The sequence below is a fragment of the Xenopus laevis genome, chromosome 6S (assembly GCF_017654675.1).
Source record: "Xenopus laevis strain J_2021 chromosome 6S, Xenopus_laevis_v10.1, whole genome shotgun sequence".
In the NCBI taxonomy this organism is placed as follows: Eukaryota; Metazoa; Chordata; class Amphibia; order Anura; family Pipidae; genus Xenopus; species Xenopus laevis.
This window is the reverse complement of record NC_054382.1, coordinates 77792591-77808122: the sequence shown is the minus strand read 5'-3', so window position 1 is coordinate 77808122 and position 15532 is coordinate 77792591. Positions and strand designations below refer to the sequence as shown.

At 37.2% G+C, this 15532-nt stretch overlaps 1 protein-coding gene across 2 annotated transcripts in view; it reads right to left on the bottom strand.

Moving 5' to 3' along the window:
* The window catches only part of hivep1.S (HIVEP zinc finger 1 S homeolog), a 136912-nt gene that overhangs the window by 18957 nt on the left and 102423 nt on the right, over window positions 1–15532 (bottom strand). For both annotated transcript variants that reach the window (XM_041567219.1, NM_001095541.1), the window contains 4 exon segments: window positions 8881–14504; window positions 5825–5937; window positions 5305–5480; window positions 1523–1615 (listed from right to left, as the gene is read on the bottom strand). In XM_041567219.1, coding sequence (XP_041423153.1) covers window positions 1523–1615; window positions 5305–5480; window positions 5825–5937; window positions 8881–14504 — 6006 coding nt within the window.

The following is a 15532-nucleotide window of genomic DNA, read 5'->3' as shown; positions in this document are numbered from 1 at the left end:
AATGACATCAGAACTCACCGTTTATAAGGATATAATTTACAAGATATTCATAGCTTTTGTGTATTATATGTAAATATTTACTCCAAATAAAAAAGGAAGGCTTGTTTAGACCTAGAAATAGGTCTCCAAACTAATTATAAAATAATGTTTTATGTCTAAACAAAGTTGGCCATGTTGAACGGAACCCAAGATACAAGATATTTATTACCTGCCCCAAAAACTGAACTAAAGGAATGTACAGGTATTTAATTTAAGAAACGATGCAAAATTTTGTAATATGCAGTTCAAATGCATTTGTTACTAGTATTATGGGCCTTTAAAGGAGAATGAAACCAAACTTCTTCATATATGTATTATATAACTGTACAGTTCCCCTTAATAAAATACTCCCCTTAGAGCTGCCATTATGGTATAATATCTTCTGAGCTTCAGACTTCTGCACTGAAATCAGTTTTTCAAAAGAACAAACAGATGTATTTATATTTAATTTTGAAATCTGACATGGGGCTAGACATATTGTTAATTTCCTAGGTCATATGACTTTTGCTGTGATAAACTTCAGTCACTCTTTACTGCAACTTGGAGTTATATACTCCCCGCTCCCTTTCCCCCCAGCAGTCTAACAACAGAACAATGGGAAGGTAACCAAATAAAAGATTTCTGACACAAGATAACTGCTCCCTCATAGAACAGCACTCAATAGTAAAATCCAAGTCCCACTGCAACTACTTCAGTTACATTGAGACAGAGAAACAATAACCTGTCTGAAAGCTGTTCCATCATGAAGTGCTGCCTCTTTCTAAAAGCACATGACCAGGCAAAATGACCTGAGATGGCTGCCTACACATCATTATTACAACTAAAAAAATACACTTGTTGGTTCAGGAATAAAATTGTATATGGTAGAGTGAATTATATGAAGTGTAAAAAGTGTAATTTAAAAATAAAACTACATCATAAAAATTATAACAGAATCCCTTTAATAAAACATGTCTGACCCTATGCATATTTGTCTGACCCCAAGCATAATCTTAAGGTGGTTTGATTTCATAAAGATGTGTCTTTAAAAAGTTAACATTGATGTGCAAGCCTCCAATGCTGCTGTCTGGCACTGCTTCTACCTCCTAATCCCCATGCCACTGCTTACCTCTCTGCAGCAATTTGAGGGGAGGGGCATATGATTTGGGCCACATGGAAAAAAACCCCGAAATCAAGCTTTTGAAGTCTCAAAAGGAGGCAATTTGATGCCCCTAGTAATGTGCAGACTGTGGTTCTCTTCTTGCCTCATGACAAAATTGCCCCACTCCTATGAGACCTGTGAAACTTTGCATGCTCCATGCCAAAAGCAAAGTGGCCTGTGACTTGTTAAAACCTACACTAACATCACCCAGGTCTGGAGAACTTCAAACCATTACACTTTCTAGTAAAGAATAAAGGAGATTAAATATTTGCACTTGCAGTTCTGTAAGTATTGACAAGGGCCCTTAGTTCTGCCCATTACATGATTATTACATTTTCATACCTGAGTCATCTGTATCTTGATCATCTACTGGACCACCCATATCCAAACACTTTTTGCTGTGGGCCTTAGACTTCATATGCTTTGTAAGATTGCCTAAAACAAAAAAGTGTGGGTATTAGAAAAACCTTTTACTCAGATTGAACACTTTTCAATGTCACTACCAGTAATGGTCAACCTAATGACCCTGGATGAAGTTACTAAATCCAGGAAAAGTTGCAGATGTAATCATTACCATAACCCTATATTCCTTTCTACATGTGTTTAGGTATTACAGGTATCGGATCCGTTATCCAGAAAGCTCCAAATTATGGAAAGGCCGTCTCCCATAGATTTCATTTTATCCAATTAATCAAGATTTTCTCTGTAATAATAAAATAGCACCTCATACTTGATCCAAGGTAAGATATAGTTAATCCTTATAACAAGCAAAACTAGCCTATTGGGTTTATTTAATGTTTATATAATTTTCTAGTTATGGTATGGTATGAAGATCCAAATTACGAAAAGATCCATTATCCAGAAAACCCAAGGTCCTGAGCATTGTGGATAACAGGTCCCATGCCTGTACTTGAATGAATTGAATTGCTTTTTCTTTAATTTTTCTTAATTTGTGCTATTCTGTGTTACCATCACTTTCTAAATCAAACATTAATGACCTGTTCCTCATATCTGTATTTCTTATCTGTACTAGCAGGGACAAAGTTAATTAAGCAACAAAAAAGGAAACCAAATTAATATGAAGTTGTACCTGCACTCTGCAGTCTATCATCATTGTACAAAAACCATGAGCATATTTTAAGGCTTTGTTTTTTTAGCATTAAAAAAGGAATTCTATGGATTCGCATCAAGATCTGGTGAGTTCATATTTGATTTCAATCCTCTTCTCAATTTATTAATGCTCTTACATGCAATATTACACCATGGGACCCTTTTACTAACAATGGAATTTAGATTTTTCCACACATCTCAAATAAATTAAGGTTTTCCTATATTTATAAAAAGCTCTGAAATTTGTAAAAGCTGTCAAGGTGTTATAGAAATCAATGGTAGGTGCGCTGATCTAATCTTTCAGATTTTTTTTCACTAAGAATTGTCCGAAAAACTTGAATTCTTTGGGTTTTTTGAGGTATTCCTATTTTTTAGCAGATGGCTCAGTACTTACTTTCATTCACAATTTTAATATTCTGACTTTTTAATAAATTCAATGATAATCGTGGTTTTAGAGTTTGTGAGTTTAGTAGTGGTTTCAAAAAACCTAAACCATTAAAATCTGACCTTTAAGAAATAAACCTCTATGTATTTCTTGTAGAGAGTGTACACCACCCGAAAACCCACTGGACCTGTGTTTTTTGCAGGTTATGAGCTGAATTTTCCCTTTGTCCCTCCCCATTCAAGACATTGGTATGAATGTATTCCTCTTCTGTTTTCTTGCCATTTGCTCTTTTGTGTACTCATGCCAGCCCTGCCACACCTACTTCAGTGATGTCAGAGAGGGGGTGTGTTGGACATGGATATATAAAGGACACTCACTAGGTTGGGCTAGTCACAGACTTAAAAGTGGGCAGTGGGGATTTGTAGAGATTTGTGACCAGTTCACACCCCATCCCCCTACACAAACTGGAAAATGAGGTTCAATGTTGATAAATGCAAGGTTATGCACATTGGCAAAAATTATATAAATGCAAGTTATACAATGGCAGTGTGTTGGGAGTTTCCTTAACGAAGAAGGATCCAGGGGTTTTGTAGATAACAAGTTGTATAATTCTGGGCAGTGTCATTCTGTGGCTACTAAAGCAAATAAAGTTCTGTCTTGCGTAAAAAAGGGCATTTACTCAAGGGATGAAAACATAATTATGCCTCTTTATAGGTCCCTGGTAAGGCCTCAACTGGAGTATGCAGTGTCCTTAAGAGGGATATAAATGAGCTGGAGAGAGTAATTTAACTCTTCCATTGCAGAGAAGTGCAACTAAACTTGTTAAAGGAATGGATAAATTATGAGGGTAGACTGTCAAGGTTTGAGTTGTTTTCTTTGGAAAAGAGGCTTGTGAGGGGACACAATTTACACAACTGTACACTTTACAGTAGAGAACATTATAGACAAATAGCAGGAGACTTTTTACCCATAAAGAGGATCACCATACCAGAGACCATCCCTTCAGACTAGAGGAAAAGATTGAAGCAGCTTGTGTGGGTGGTTCTTCACAGTGAGGACAGAGTCTTTCTACCCTTAGTATTTCTCCCTCTACCACAGTTCCTATCATGTCTCCTCTTCCTGTTTCTTCTTTCAGCTTGCGGATGCATATGCACAGTAGAGTGGAAAGCCACACTTTAAACGCCAGGTATTTCATTCTACAGCGCACGCATCTGCCCCAGGAAATTGAAAGAGCAAAGAAGCAGGAAGAAGATCACACCGTGGTGCTCGCTGAAAAAACCTGGGCCAGTGACGTTTTCTGCTGATAGGAGCACCAGCCTGGAGTGTCAGGTAAGTAGATAAAATCACTTGGGGGTGCCTAACTTTTGGCACCCCTAAGTATAAAATTACTTTCCTTCTCCTTTAATAAAGTTGTACCTGTTCATGTTGCCCATAGTTTCTTGAAGGGGACCTGTCACTAGTGCTAGTTGAGCAAAATAAAATTTACTTACACTACATTTATTTACATTATGTTTCCTTCAGTCTTGAAATTACATATTATTACATTATCACAGCAAGCAGGCAGGAGCCAATTTGTGGATACTGTTGTCAAGACAAGTTGTGTATCACCTCACAATCTTGTGTATGCACCAGAATGTTCATTCACAGTGCCCTACACAATTATAGAGCGTTAGGAGGAAGGGGAAATGTGAGTAGGGCAGTGAGATCTAGGAAATGCTAAATGGGAAGTGAAAGTAATTGACTACTATTCATACTATGCATATGATGGAGTCCTCTTAAATCAGAATTCAACTTATGGGGAAAAAAAACCCATAGCCCCCACCCAGGTAGACCTCCCTCCCACCTCCACCCAGGCTAACTACCCCCCCCCCCCGGGAAATTCCCCATACTTTGTACATACCGCTTGGCGCAGATTCTTCCAGCGGAGTTCCATGCGTCCATCATCCGGCTCCTCTGTAAGCATGCGCAGTTGCACAACTGCGCATGCACGAAATTACGCAGAAATTGTTGATCCCTCAGTCAGCTTACAGAGGAGCCGGAAGATGGATGTGTGCAACTCTGCTGGAAGAATCCGCGCAGAGGGGTAAGTACAAAGTATGGGGCATGTCCCCGGGGGGTAGTTAGCCTGGGGGGAGGTCTACCTGGGGTGGGAGGTACGGGTTTTTTCCCCACAGGTTGAATTCTCCTTTAAACAGGGGGTCTAAGGCAACCGCTCCATTTGCCTTGCCCTCAAGCTGGCATACATCCTGATATTTAAGTGGATAGCATTTTTTTTTATGTTTTATACATACAGAAATGATGGTGGTTTTTTGCTTATCTGAAATGGAAATAGGACATCTATTAATATAATAATCTACATAAGTATAATACACAAATTATGTTAGGAGTCCACCAGATCATTTTGTTTACATTCATTTGCAGTCCAGGCACAATGTCGTAAGTCAACTGTTTAAAGGGATAGGCTGACTCAGAGAAGAGAGAAAACAAACATTACTTTCCACTAGAAAAGCAAATATGACCTGTTTTGTTTTAATAGTCCCTCTTTAAACCCCTTTAAAATAATTTTAAAAATATTTATTGCCAATACTAAAAAGCAGAGTCAAGTTTAAAACTTGATGTCATACTGTACCTTTTGTCTTAAAAGAGAAATTACAGTAGGTGCAGTGATAGGGTCGTACATCAGTGTGTGTGCGAATATGTTTTTTCAGCATGCTAGGCTTCTTACATCTTATTCCACATTCTTCACAAATATACTTCCCTCTTCCCCGTCCACGGATGTACACATACTCTTCATTTGATTTGTATCTAGACAAGTATTAGTAAGTGAAAGCATTAATTATCATGTAGGTTTAAAGAACAGCTAATAACTCAATCGAGACAAACAACAAGCATCAAGATGAACCTTCCATAATAACTTGGGCAAGACCATAACTTCTACTGATATCTGCAGGGATCGGGATGTCACTATAGATTTTCAACTATCAGAAACATAAACATGTCATAAATTTTAGGCATTTAACAAATGGAGATTTTCTAACATTCACAAACCGCTATATCCAACAGATTAACTAACAAAAATCTTCCCCAGCATAAATAATAGTATTAACTGAGAATGCATAGCAACTGTATTAATGAAATAATATACTTGCCCGCCATCAAATATCTTTACTCTCCTTGGCTCATTTTTATTTGGAAAGGATTCTAGATCTTGTTCGGTACTTGGGTCTAAACTTTGAAGGTGATTTGATTGACTTTCAGGTGACTAACAGAAAAATCAGACAAACTAATTAGAAGACAAAAGTTACTAGTTAATAACACACAAAGAGAAAGGAGAGAAATAAATACAAAACAGCTATATGTCAGACTGTCCAACAAATATATTTAAAACCCATCATCCACTTAGAAATGTAGTCTTTTTAATAGAATTTAAATGAGAATGAAAGTCCTTGTCAAAGTTTCATATTCTACTAGAAATAGTCTCCTCACTTAACAGGCTAATATTTTAAGTAGGAAGTTACGCTTAAAAATGTCAGTGGTAAATAATAAAGGCACTAAATCAACCAAATACTAACCAGCATATTTTTTAAGGAATATGTAAAAATATGACCATAAAAACAAATCTGTGACATGTACAAATCAGAAGGTCTCCATAGAATAACGTGAGAATGAAGATGAAAGGTTTATTAAATTATCCTCTATCCTAACCTTAAAGGAACAGTAACACCAAAAAAAGTGTATTTCAGGAATGCCAATATCATGTACTGTTATCCTGCACTGGTAAAACTGGAAAGTTTGTTTCAGACTCAAAGGATACACCGTAGATAACAGATAAGTTCTGAAGAATACCACTGTATACTACAGAGCTTATCTGTTATCTGCTGTATATCCTGTGCCTTTTATCCTTTTTCAGCTTTGAATGGCTTCCCCCATGGCTACACCACAGCCTCTTTATATTAAAGGGATCCTGTCATCGGAAAACATGTTTTTTTTCAAAACGCATCAGTTAATAGTGCTATTCCAGCAGAATTCTGCACTGAAATCCATTTCTCAAAAGAGCAAACAGATTTTTTTATATTCAATTTTGAAATCTGACATGGGGCTAGACATTTTGTCAATTTCCCAGCTGCCCCAAGTCATGTGATGTGTGCCTGCACTTTTGGAGAGAAATGCTTTCTGGCAGGCTGCTGTTATTCCTTCTCAATGTAACTGAATGTGTCTCAGTGAGACATGGGTTTTTTTTTTGTTCTTAGATCTACCAGGCAGCTGTTATCTTGTGTTAGGGAGCTGTTATCTGGTTACCTTCCCATTGTTCTTTTGTTTGGCTGCTGGCGGTGAAAAGGGAGGGGTGATATCACTCTAACTTGCAGTACAGCAGTAAAGAGTGATTGAAGTTTATCAGAGCACAAGTGACATGACTTGGGGCAGCTGGGAATTGAATATAAAAAAACCTGTTTGCTCTTTTGAGAAATGGATTTCAGTGGCGAATTCTGCTGGAGCAGCACGATTAACTGATTCATTTTGAAAAAAATTTTTTTCCCATGACAGTATCCCTTTAACTAGTAGTTTCTGAAGCAAACACAACACTCATTTTTTGGTGTTATTGATCCTTTAAGGAGCATATTGTAAAAGCTATGCTAACAAGTACAGCAACCCATTCTTGCCCAACTGCCTAATGTGTGGTGCTCCCAAACCAAGCTGTTACAGTGAAATAACTAAACCCCAGGTGATTTTACTTATAGCCATATTACATCAGCCTCCTGGCTCCCTCCCTATCCAATTTCATTTATACCCTGTAGCCCCAAACTGTAGAGCTATGCAGCATTACTGGCAGCCATCAAATAACTAGTTTCAGTTTGCCTATTTAGCAATGGGCACCACCCAACTTGAGACGTGATCTTCTGGTGCTATATAAATAAATACCATTCCCTCAAAAAGGCAATTTTTTGCCTAAAAACACAAACCTGGAGGCATGGTGAAATGCGATCACTGGGTACATTGCCAACAAAAACAGCAAACAACTGAACATTAAGTGAATTCTCTGCTGTCTTTTTTCACCCAGCAAATCCCAACAAGCCTGTAATTCATTTTAAAGGAAACTACTGAAAAATGCATTTTGGCCTGAGGGCTGCACAGGTTGTTGCAATTATTTTAAATGAAACTAAATAAAAAAACTGACCTTTTTAGAAATATATATTATTTTTGTGTCTGGTAAACAACCCAGGCTAATGCCCAGTGCACATATAACATTGTAGGCATATAAGATGCTACTGAAGGTGGAGTAAAGGGTCGTCACCTGACAACTCAGTAGCTCATATGGCAGACCAGCTCAGAGATCAAAGGCAGAATTTTACAGCACAAAGTTGTAGTAATCTTAGTAACACCAAAAAAATGAAACTGATTTAAAGTAATCAAAATATAATGAACTTTTGTGCTGCACTTGTAAAACGGATGTGTTTGATACTCACAACAGTTTAACCATGGGGAAGCCATTCAAAGCTGAAAAAAGGAGAGAAAGGCACAGAATACACAGCAGATAACAGATAAGCAACGGAAATGTATCCGTAAACTACTGTGTATCCTGTGCTTAAATGGCTGCCCCATGGCTACACAGAAGCTTGTTTATATAAACTACAGTTGTGTTTCTGAAGCAAACACACTTGTTTTAGAAGTGCAGGGCAACATTACATTTTATTGTCATTCCTTTAATTTTTTGGTGTAACTGTTCCTTTAAAATTGAAAGCACAAGTGACAAATAAAACAAAACTATACCTTCAAAATCAATACTTTATATAATTTATATCTTTACTAGTGACCTATTATAGAATCTTGCCAAACTAGCATATACATACTAGTAAACATTGCCCATTTATATCTTACATTTATGGCCTGCCTGCTCACACAATCAGTTTAGCAAGGGGCTGGCCTTTTGTTTATTAAATCACAGTTATTCTATTTAGGATTATTCAGTGGCACATACTACTATAAAATTATACTTTTATACAAATAGTTTATTTAGATGAAACAGTTTGGTCTGCTTTATATTATATATTTTAAAAGAGACCTGCAATATTTAGGGGTATAATATATTTCTTTTAGAGATCCCGTAAAATATTTTATTCTAAAAATGTTTTCTTCTAATTCATTTATAGCAATTTTAATCAAAATCATGTTAATAGAATATGGACACACATTTTATTAATCTTACCTTTTTTGTACTATATTTCCATTTGCTTGAATACACGAGAATATCGTGCTTTGGATGAGAGGTTTGTACTAAAGTAAAGGTGAATTTCTCAGACTTCTGTTTAGAATTCAGAAGTGAAAGTGCCACTTTGGTAGGTAAACGCATGGGATTGGGATTGTTATAACTGATGCTCCAAGAAGCATAGGCAGAAATCTTTTGGTCATTCTGAGGAAGGTGCATTGGCTTCCGTTTTAAAAGATAACACCAGGTAAAACTTGTTGAGGTCTTGAGGCTTGGAAATGAAAGTCTGTGCATGTCCCCTGCATTAACTACTGATATTGCAGCACCTAGTTTTACTTGGCCTTGAATGTGAACTGTCTTTGTAGCAAGAGGTGATTTCCTCTCTTGACTAGTATATAGAAAGTTCAATGCACCAGTCTGAGTATTTACTGTAGAATTTTCTGGCAAACTAACTGCAGAGCATGATGACTCTAACAATTTATTTTTTTCAGCTTCTACAACCTCTTCTGATTTATCAAATATGTTATGAGATTTTCCAGCACAATTCAAGCCACTTAACTGTATATCCAAGCAGCTGTTTAACTTCCTGTTATTATCAGGCACAGGAGAAGGTTCCTGATCTAAACTTTCACCTGGATCCGTTGTGCAAAGCTGTCTCACAAGCATTGGTTTTCTTTGCTTAACTGACTCACCAATTTTAATATTTAAATTAATTTGAATGTTAGAATTAAACGCTGCCCCACTTTCATCTTTAACACGTTTTTGGTGCTTTTCCATGGCAATATCTAAACTATTTGCTGGCGAGAGCATTCTCTTGCTAGAGGCAGAGGTCTCTTGTTGAGTAAGAAGACCAGAAACTGGCACTATTGATCGAGTGGATTCCTGAACACTGCTTTTATAAGTGCAAATTTTGCGTGCAACTGTAAGAGGTCCACTGGGTTCATCAGGACATTTTGCCATTATGATGCAGTCTTTAGGATTTGGCACGGACACTGAATTTGCTTCAGAAGTAATTTTGTGTCCCTGATCCTGGGTCACTAAAATCTCTGGGAGCAATTCAAAATATCCACAATATGAAGAATTAGAATAGTTATGAACTGGCACAACCACAGTCTTTGTGTTTAGAATTTTACCAAAACTTTTAAGTGTGCAAATATTAGATACAGCATCTTTAATATCAGATATTGTAGATACACTACTATGGACTTCATAGATATTGTCAGCCGTAGTTCTAATGCTATGTTTGGATGCAGAAAGTTTGCTTTCTCGTGTTTTTTGGAACTTTAGTTGATATTTTGGAGCATAGAAAGGTGCTTTCTCCTTTGAAAGCACATTTTTTTCTTTTTCTTCTCCTTCTGTACTACTTTGTACACAAGAAATGAAATCCTGATTTAGTAAGAATTTGTGAGAGCTATTAAGTGAGCTAGAGCACAGTGAATGCTGAATAAGTGGAGCACACAAAAGCTCTGCATTCAGGCTTGGCTCAGTTGCATGCATTTGAGATAGAATGCCTTTTTCCGTTTGGAGATTTTTTGGTTTAACTGTAGAAACTGGGCTCTCTTGACCAATATTTAAAGATATTTGTTTTACTAAAGGACCTCTCCTCCTTTCTAACAGAGGCACATTGGCACTACTTAACATACTTGACTGAAATTTAGAGGTTACTGAATTAGTTGGTGACATAGATCTTGACCGAGACATACTTCCACAATCAAAAGACTTACTTCTATACTCAATAACTTCCATGGATGGTTGTGTGCAGTTTATCTGCTCTGATGCAGAACGTCTCATTTCTCTTGGCACACCAAAAGTGTTTAGGCTGGTTGGTATTGTAAGGAATTCAGATGATTTGGTCATCCCGTCAGTTTTTGTGACACTATCTGATTTAAAAGGTTCCTCCTTGTCAAAAGAAGCTGAAAAACTTGATGCACGAGATAAGCTGCTCTCACGACTCAAGCTTCTTGAAATAGTAGAATCAAAGCTTGATTCAGCAGATGAGTGTTCTAGATCAGCTAACCGAATTCTTTTCTTTTTTGGAGGAAGTTTTTCTGTTGGCAAATTAGAAAGACTGCCACTGCGCTGAGGCCAACTAAATTTTTCATGTGTTTCCTGGTCATTTGCTTGGATTTCTGGATCTTTATCTGGTTCTTCAGTAACCAAAATTTCTGGAACCTGAATATTATATTGACGTACTAGACGGGATTGTGTAACTAATACTGTTTTTTCAGTAGAAACACCTCGATTACTATCATGAACCTCAGACCGGGGAATATCAATGGACCTAGTAGGAGAATTTTGAGGAGTGCAAGCAATTTTGTCTTCATGACTGCCAACAGCTGCATTAATGGAAAGAGGTAAACTTTTCTGTGGTTCCTGTAATGGAACAGGTGAATTTCTTTCAACAGAGTCTATTTTTTCAAAAGAATTAGGCTTACTCAATGAGTTAGTGTGCTGAATAACAGATATTCCTGTTCCTTGACATTTCACTTCCACTCTTTCTTGGGAAACAATATTTTTATTTTTCTCCAATGTAGAAAGTTTGATTTCACTGCTAGCATCTGTATTTCTTGACACAAAATGTATTTGAGGACTTACAGTTGAAACAGAGCATGACTGTGATCCCAAAATAGTAATAGTGGATGAATTCTTTGTACTTTTTAAATTCTTTAGAACTTCCATATTTTCTGGAGCAGTGTTAGAATCACTTTGTTGAGGTTCGTCATCATCGCCTACACTTTTCATCTTTCTCCTTTTTCTTATCTGCAAAGGTTGTTCTAATGCCCCAGTAGAAGCAGCAACTCTATAGTGAAATATTTGAGGCTGAGAAATGTTCATGGTAGTTCTTTGCTCTGGTTCCCGACACACTGTCTTACTCTTTGGTCCGTGTAATTCCGAACAGTAGAATTTTTTGTGATTTTCAAAATTTTCTAATTTTCTGTATCTGTTTCTACAAGTTTCACATTCAAACATTGTTCCCCTGCTATGTGCTTTTTTAATTCTATCCACACTGGACCCCTGTACAAAAGATTTACTTCTTGGAAGCAAAACCTCTGATGATACTTTACTTCCAGGATAATTTTCATCCATTGATCTTGCTGGTCCGAGACCAAAATGTTCTGTAGCAGAGGAGTCTTCAACAGCAGCCTGTCTTACCAAAGTGCGAGGATGAGCAACTTGCTGAGGAGTTGAAGGTCCTGATACAAATACATCATCACAAAGGGAACCTATTTTTTCATCAAATGAGTGACTTCCTCGAAGAGGATGTGAAGCTGGCATAACTGGTGGAACTTCTGAATAACCTGTTGTGGGCATTGAATTACTCCTGGTTATTGGTAAACAATCCATGGAAGTAAACTGAGAGGGAACAGAAAGAAAAAAAACTTGCTTTGACTTATCAGTTGGGGTGAATGGGGACTTTGGTATGTCGGAACTTGAGCTAGTGCGCCTACCAACAGGTTTTAAATCAAACTGAAAGGAATCTTTAAATATGTAGGACTTTGGTGAGTCTATACTGCCTCTTCTGGAAAGAGAGGTTCGTCTTGGTTTGACACTATCTAGTTGTTTGTCATCCACTACAGCTTCATTGTCTGATATTAATTTGGAAATGCGTTCCTCTAAGGTTTTGGTTACCAAGGGAGGTCTCATTGCACCTGTAATAATTGTTGGTTTTTCAACATATATTTGTTGTACCAAAGGTGTTACTGTGGCATTAATCTGTGTAACTGAGCTCAGATTCTTAGAAAAGTCTTTTTCAGATGAGGGTTGAAGTTTTAGGAAAGGAGTTGGCGGACTCATTGCTTGATCTACACTCTCTGAACGTGAAAAATAACCAGAGTCTGTACTTCCTAAGCTTCTAGGGCTTAAAAGACATTTAGGTTGTTCTTGAGAATAGTCTGTAGCTTGCTGTCTTTGCAGCTGTGCATGAGAAGTTGCATTATTTATTTGTTGTTTGTCATCAATCTCAGCAAGTTCACAATTCTTATCGCATGACTGTTCCATTTCGCTTAAAGAACAAACTGACAACACATGCGGATTCTTCTTTTGTGTATGCAGTTCTGGAATTTGTGCTACAAAATGTTCACTGGCAGACTCTAAAACTCTGGGGCTATCAGCCCTTAGTGGAGAAGTACTTACTGGGTAAACAACAACTTTGGGTAATTCAGTCAGCCTTGCTTCTACACCGTTTCCTTGTAGAGAATTATTTTTTGATACTAGCACTTGGCTATTTGAAAGTATTTTGCTTTCTTTTTGTGGTACCATTTCAGAATCATCTGGCCTTTTAATACATTGACTTTCTGGAACATTTTGGTCCTCTTGCCTTTCTTCAGAGATATACTCATCATCACTTTCTCCACTTTCATCTACATCTGAATGAATACAAAGTGCTTTTTCTGAATCATGAGAAAGTAGCGCCCCACTAGAATCAGTCCGCAGGCCAAGTCCTAGTTTAATTGCATGTGCATGAGATTTTTTGTGCTTGTAAAGGTTACTTTTAGTTTTAAATGAAAATCCACAAGTCACACAAGGGTAGGGGCGTTCCCCAGTATGAGATCTAATGTGTTTTAGGAGAACACTTGGTTTTGCACAAGCCCTGCTACAATATTCACATATGTACTTGCCTTGTTTTTTAAGTTTTTGATCTTTTAACACAATATTGCACATCTGTTCTCCGCTTATAAGTGAAGCTACTTGAGCTAAACTATAAGGGGAATTAACAGACAGTTTTGAGCTATTAGTTGGGGAAGAGGAATTCCCCTGCAGAGAAAGGACCTGAGTTAGAGAAGATGATGGGTCAGCTATTGAAGGGTTTAATGCTACATGGTACACTTGTTTGGTAGGTTCCAGAGAGCTAGAAAAACAAGAAGAATGCATATTTTGTAGCCCTGTGTCAGAATTGCATTTTTCATGTTCGATTCCTAACCGGTCTTGAACATTAGTAGAACCCTTAATTGATTGGCTTATCTGGCTGCTCTGATCACCTTGACGATAATAGACATATCTTGAACTAAATTCACTTTGAGAAACAGATGAATTTGAAGCAGTAGTTTCAGGTGCCACCTTATGGCCTTGTTTTTCAGTTTGTGTACCACAAGGTGGCCAAGACTGATTTAAGTTGCTAAGTTCTGGCTCCATTGCTCTTAGTAATACATCAAAAGCAGAATTTGCAGTTGAACAGGGTTTATTCATATTCTCTAAAGATATATTTGCACTTTTTGTGTTGTTCAAGCTGGAAGAAATATTTTGCCTTGATAAGGTCTGTTTGATATCCATATCTTTATCTTCTCTTCTCCCATTGCATAAGTCTGGTGGAACAGAAAGCTTTTTAGCCTGCATTGATGTCCCTGGTTTCAAAGACTTGACAGTCAACTCCCCAGCTTTGCTTTCTTTGATATCTTGCTTACGGAGTTGGTCAAGTAAACACTGCTTATCTTTGCAGCCACCAAATACTAAAGGATCACAACTTGAAGAAGGAAATGCCTCTATTTCAGGTTTCTGCTTCCCTTTACCAGCATTCCTCAATGGGGACTTTGGTATTTTCTTCAGATGATTTTCTGTCACAATTTTTTTTCTCTTGACACCTTTTACCACTTCCAAGCAAGCTCTGGAACCAGCTTCAACAATCTCTAAAAAAGACAAAAAGAGGAAATAAAAATTTTACTAGAAACTGAAAGTGTACATTTTTGTTTTTATATTGTATTGAATGGCAAATGGGGGATTTAACAAATACTGAACAGGGGGAATACGGATAAATTCCTGGCAGGACATTATTTTCCACATTTATCAGCACTACCCAGTCAGAAAACTTTCCTCAAAAAAGGATTTAATGATTTGACACATTTATCAAAGATGACGTGGGCCAATGCTGATGATGCGCTCCCTAATTTTGTAATAGTGGCTAGAATTTAATTTATACAGATCACATTCTTTCACAATGTGTACCATATCCCAGCAAAGTTATACATTCAGATATCTGAATGCTTCGATGTGTACAAGATGCCATTTACAACCAGGTAATTCAATGAATTTCACAATTGGAATAGCACTGTTTATGCAGTATTACTGCAAACATCAAACTTGTTGACCTTTTCTCGCATATGAGAAATGGCACCATGGGGCCCAAACCATGTGTTTTGGATTGGATCATATTAAGGCCCTATGAGGACCAAACTGGCCTTTTTTTTCTTAACCTGACTGATATCTGGATTATCTCTGGCTAGATATTGATCGGGTAAGCACTCGGTTTGTCCCCATACATCAGAGGTTCCCAACCTTTTTACCCATGAGCCACATTCAAATGTAAAAAGAGTTGGGAGGCAACACAAGCATGAAAAAAGTTTCTGTGGGTGCCAAATAAGGGCTGTGATTAGCTATTTGTTAGCCACTGTGTGGACTGTCTGCCTATAATAAATTACAGACTTAATAACACTAAACCACGTATGCCAAGTCAACTGCTCATACCATACGGACACTTAAATCAAAGCAATAAATACAGAAAAGTAGACATGATAAAGGCAAAATGCTTCCTGTTAAATATATATATAATAAATAAATTAAAAAAAAAAAAAACACTGCAAAAAAAAACAGTAGACAAATTTAACAATACATAAAAACTAAAAACTGTATAATATGTGCATTTCTATTCTTGCTAATT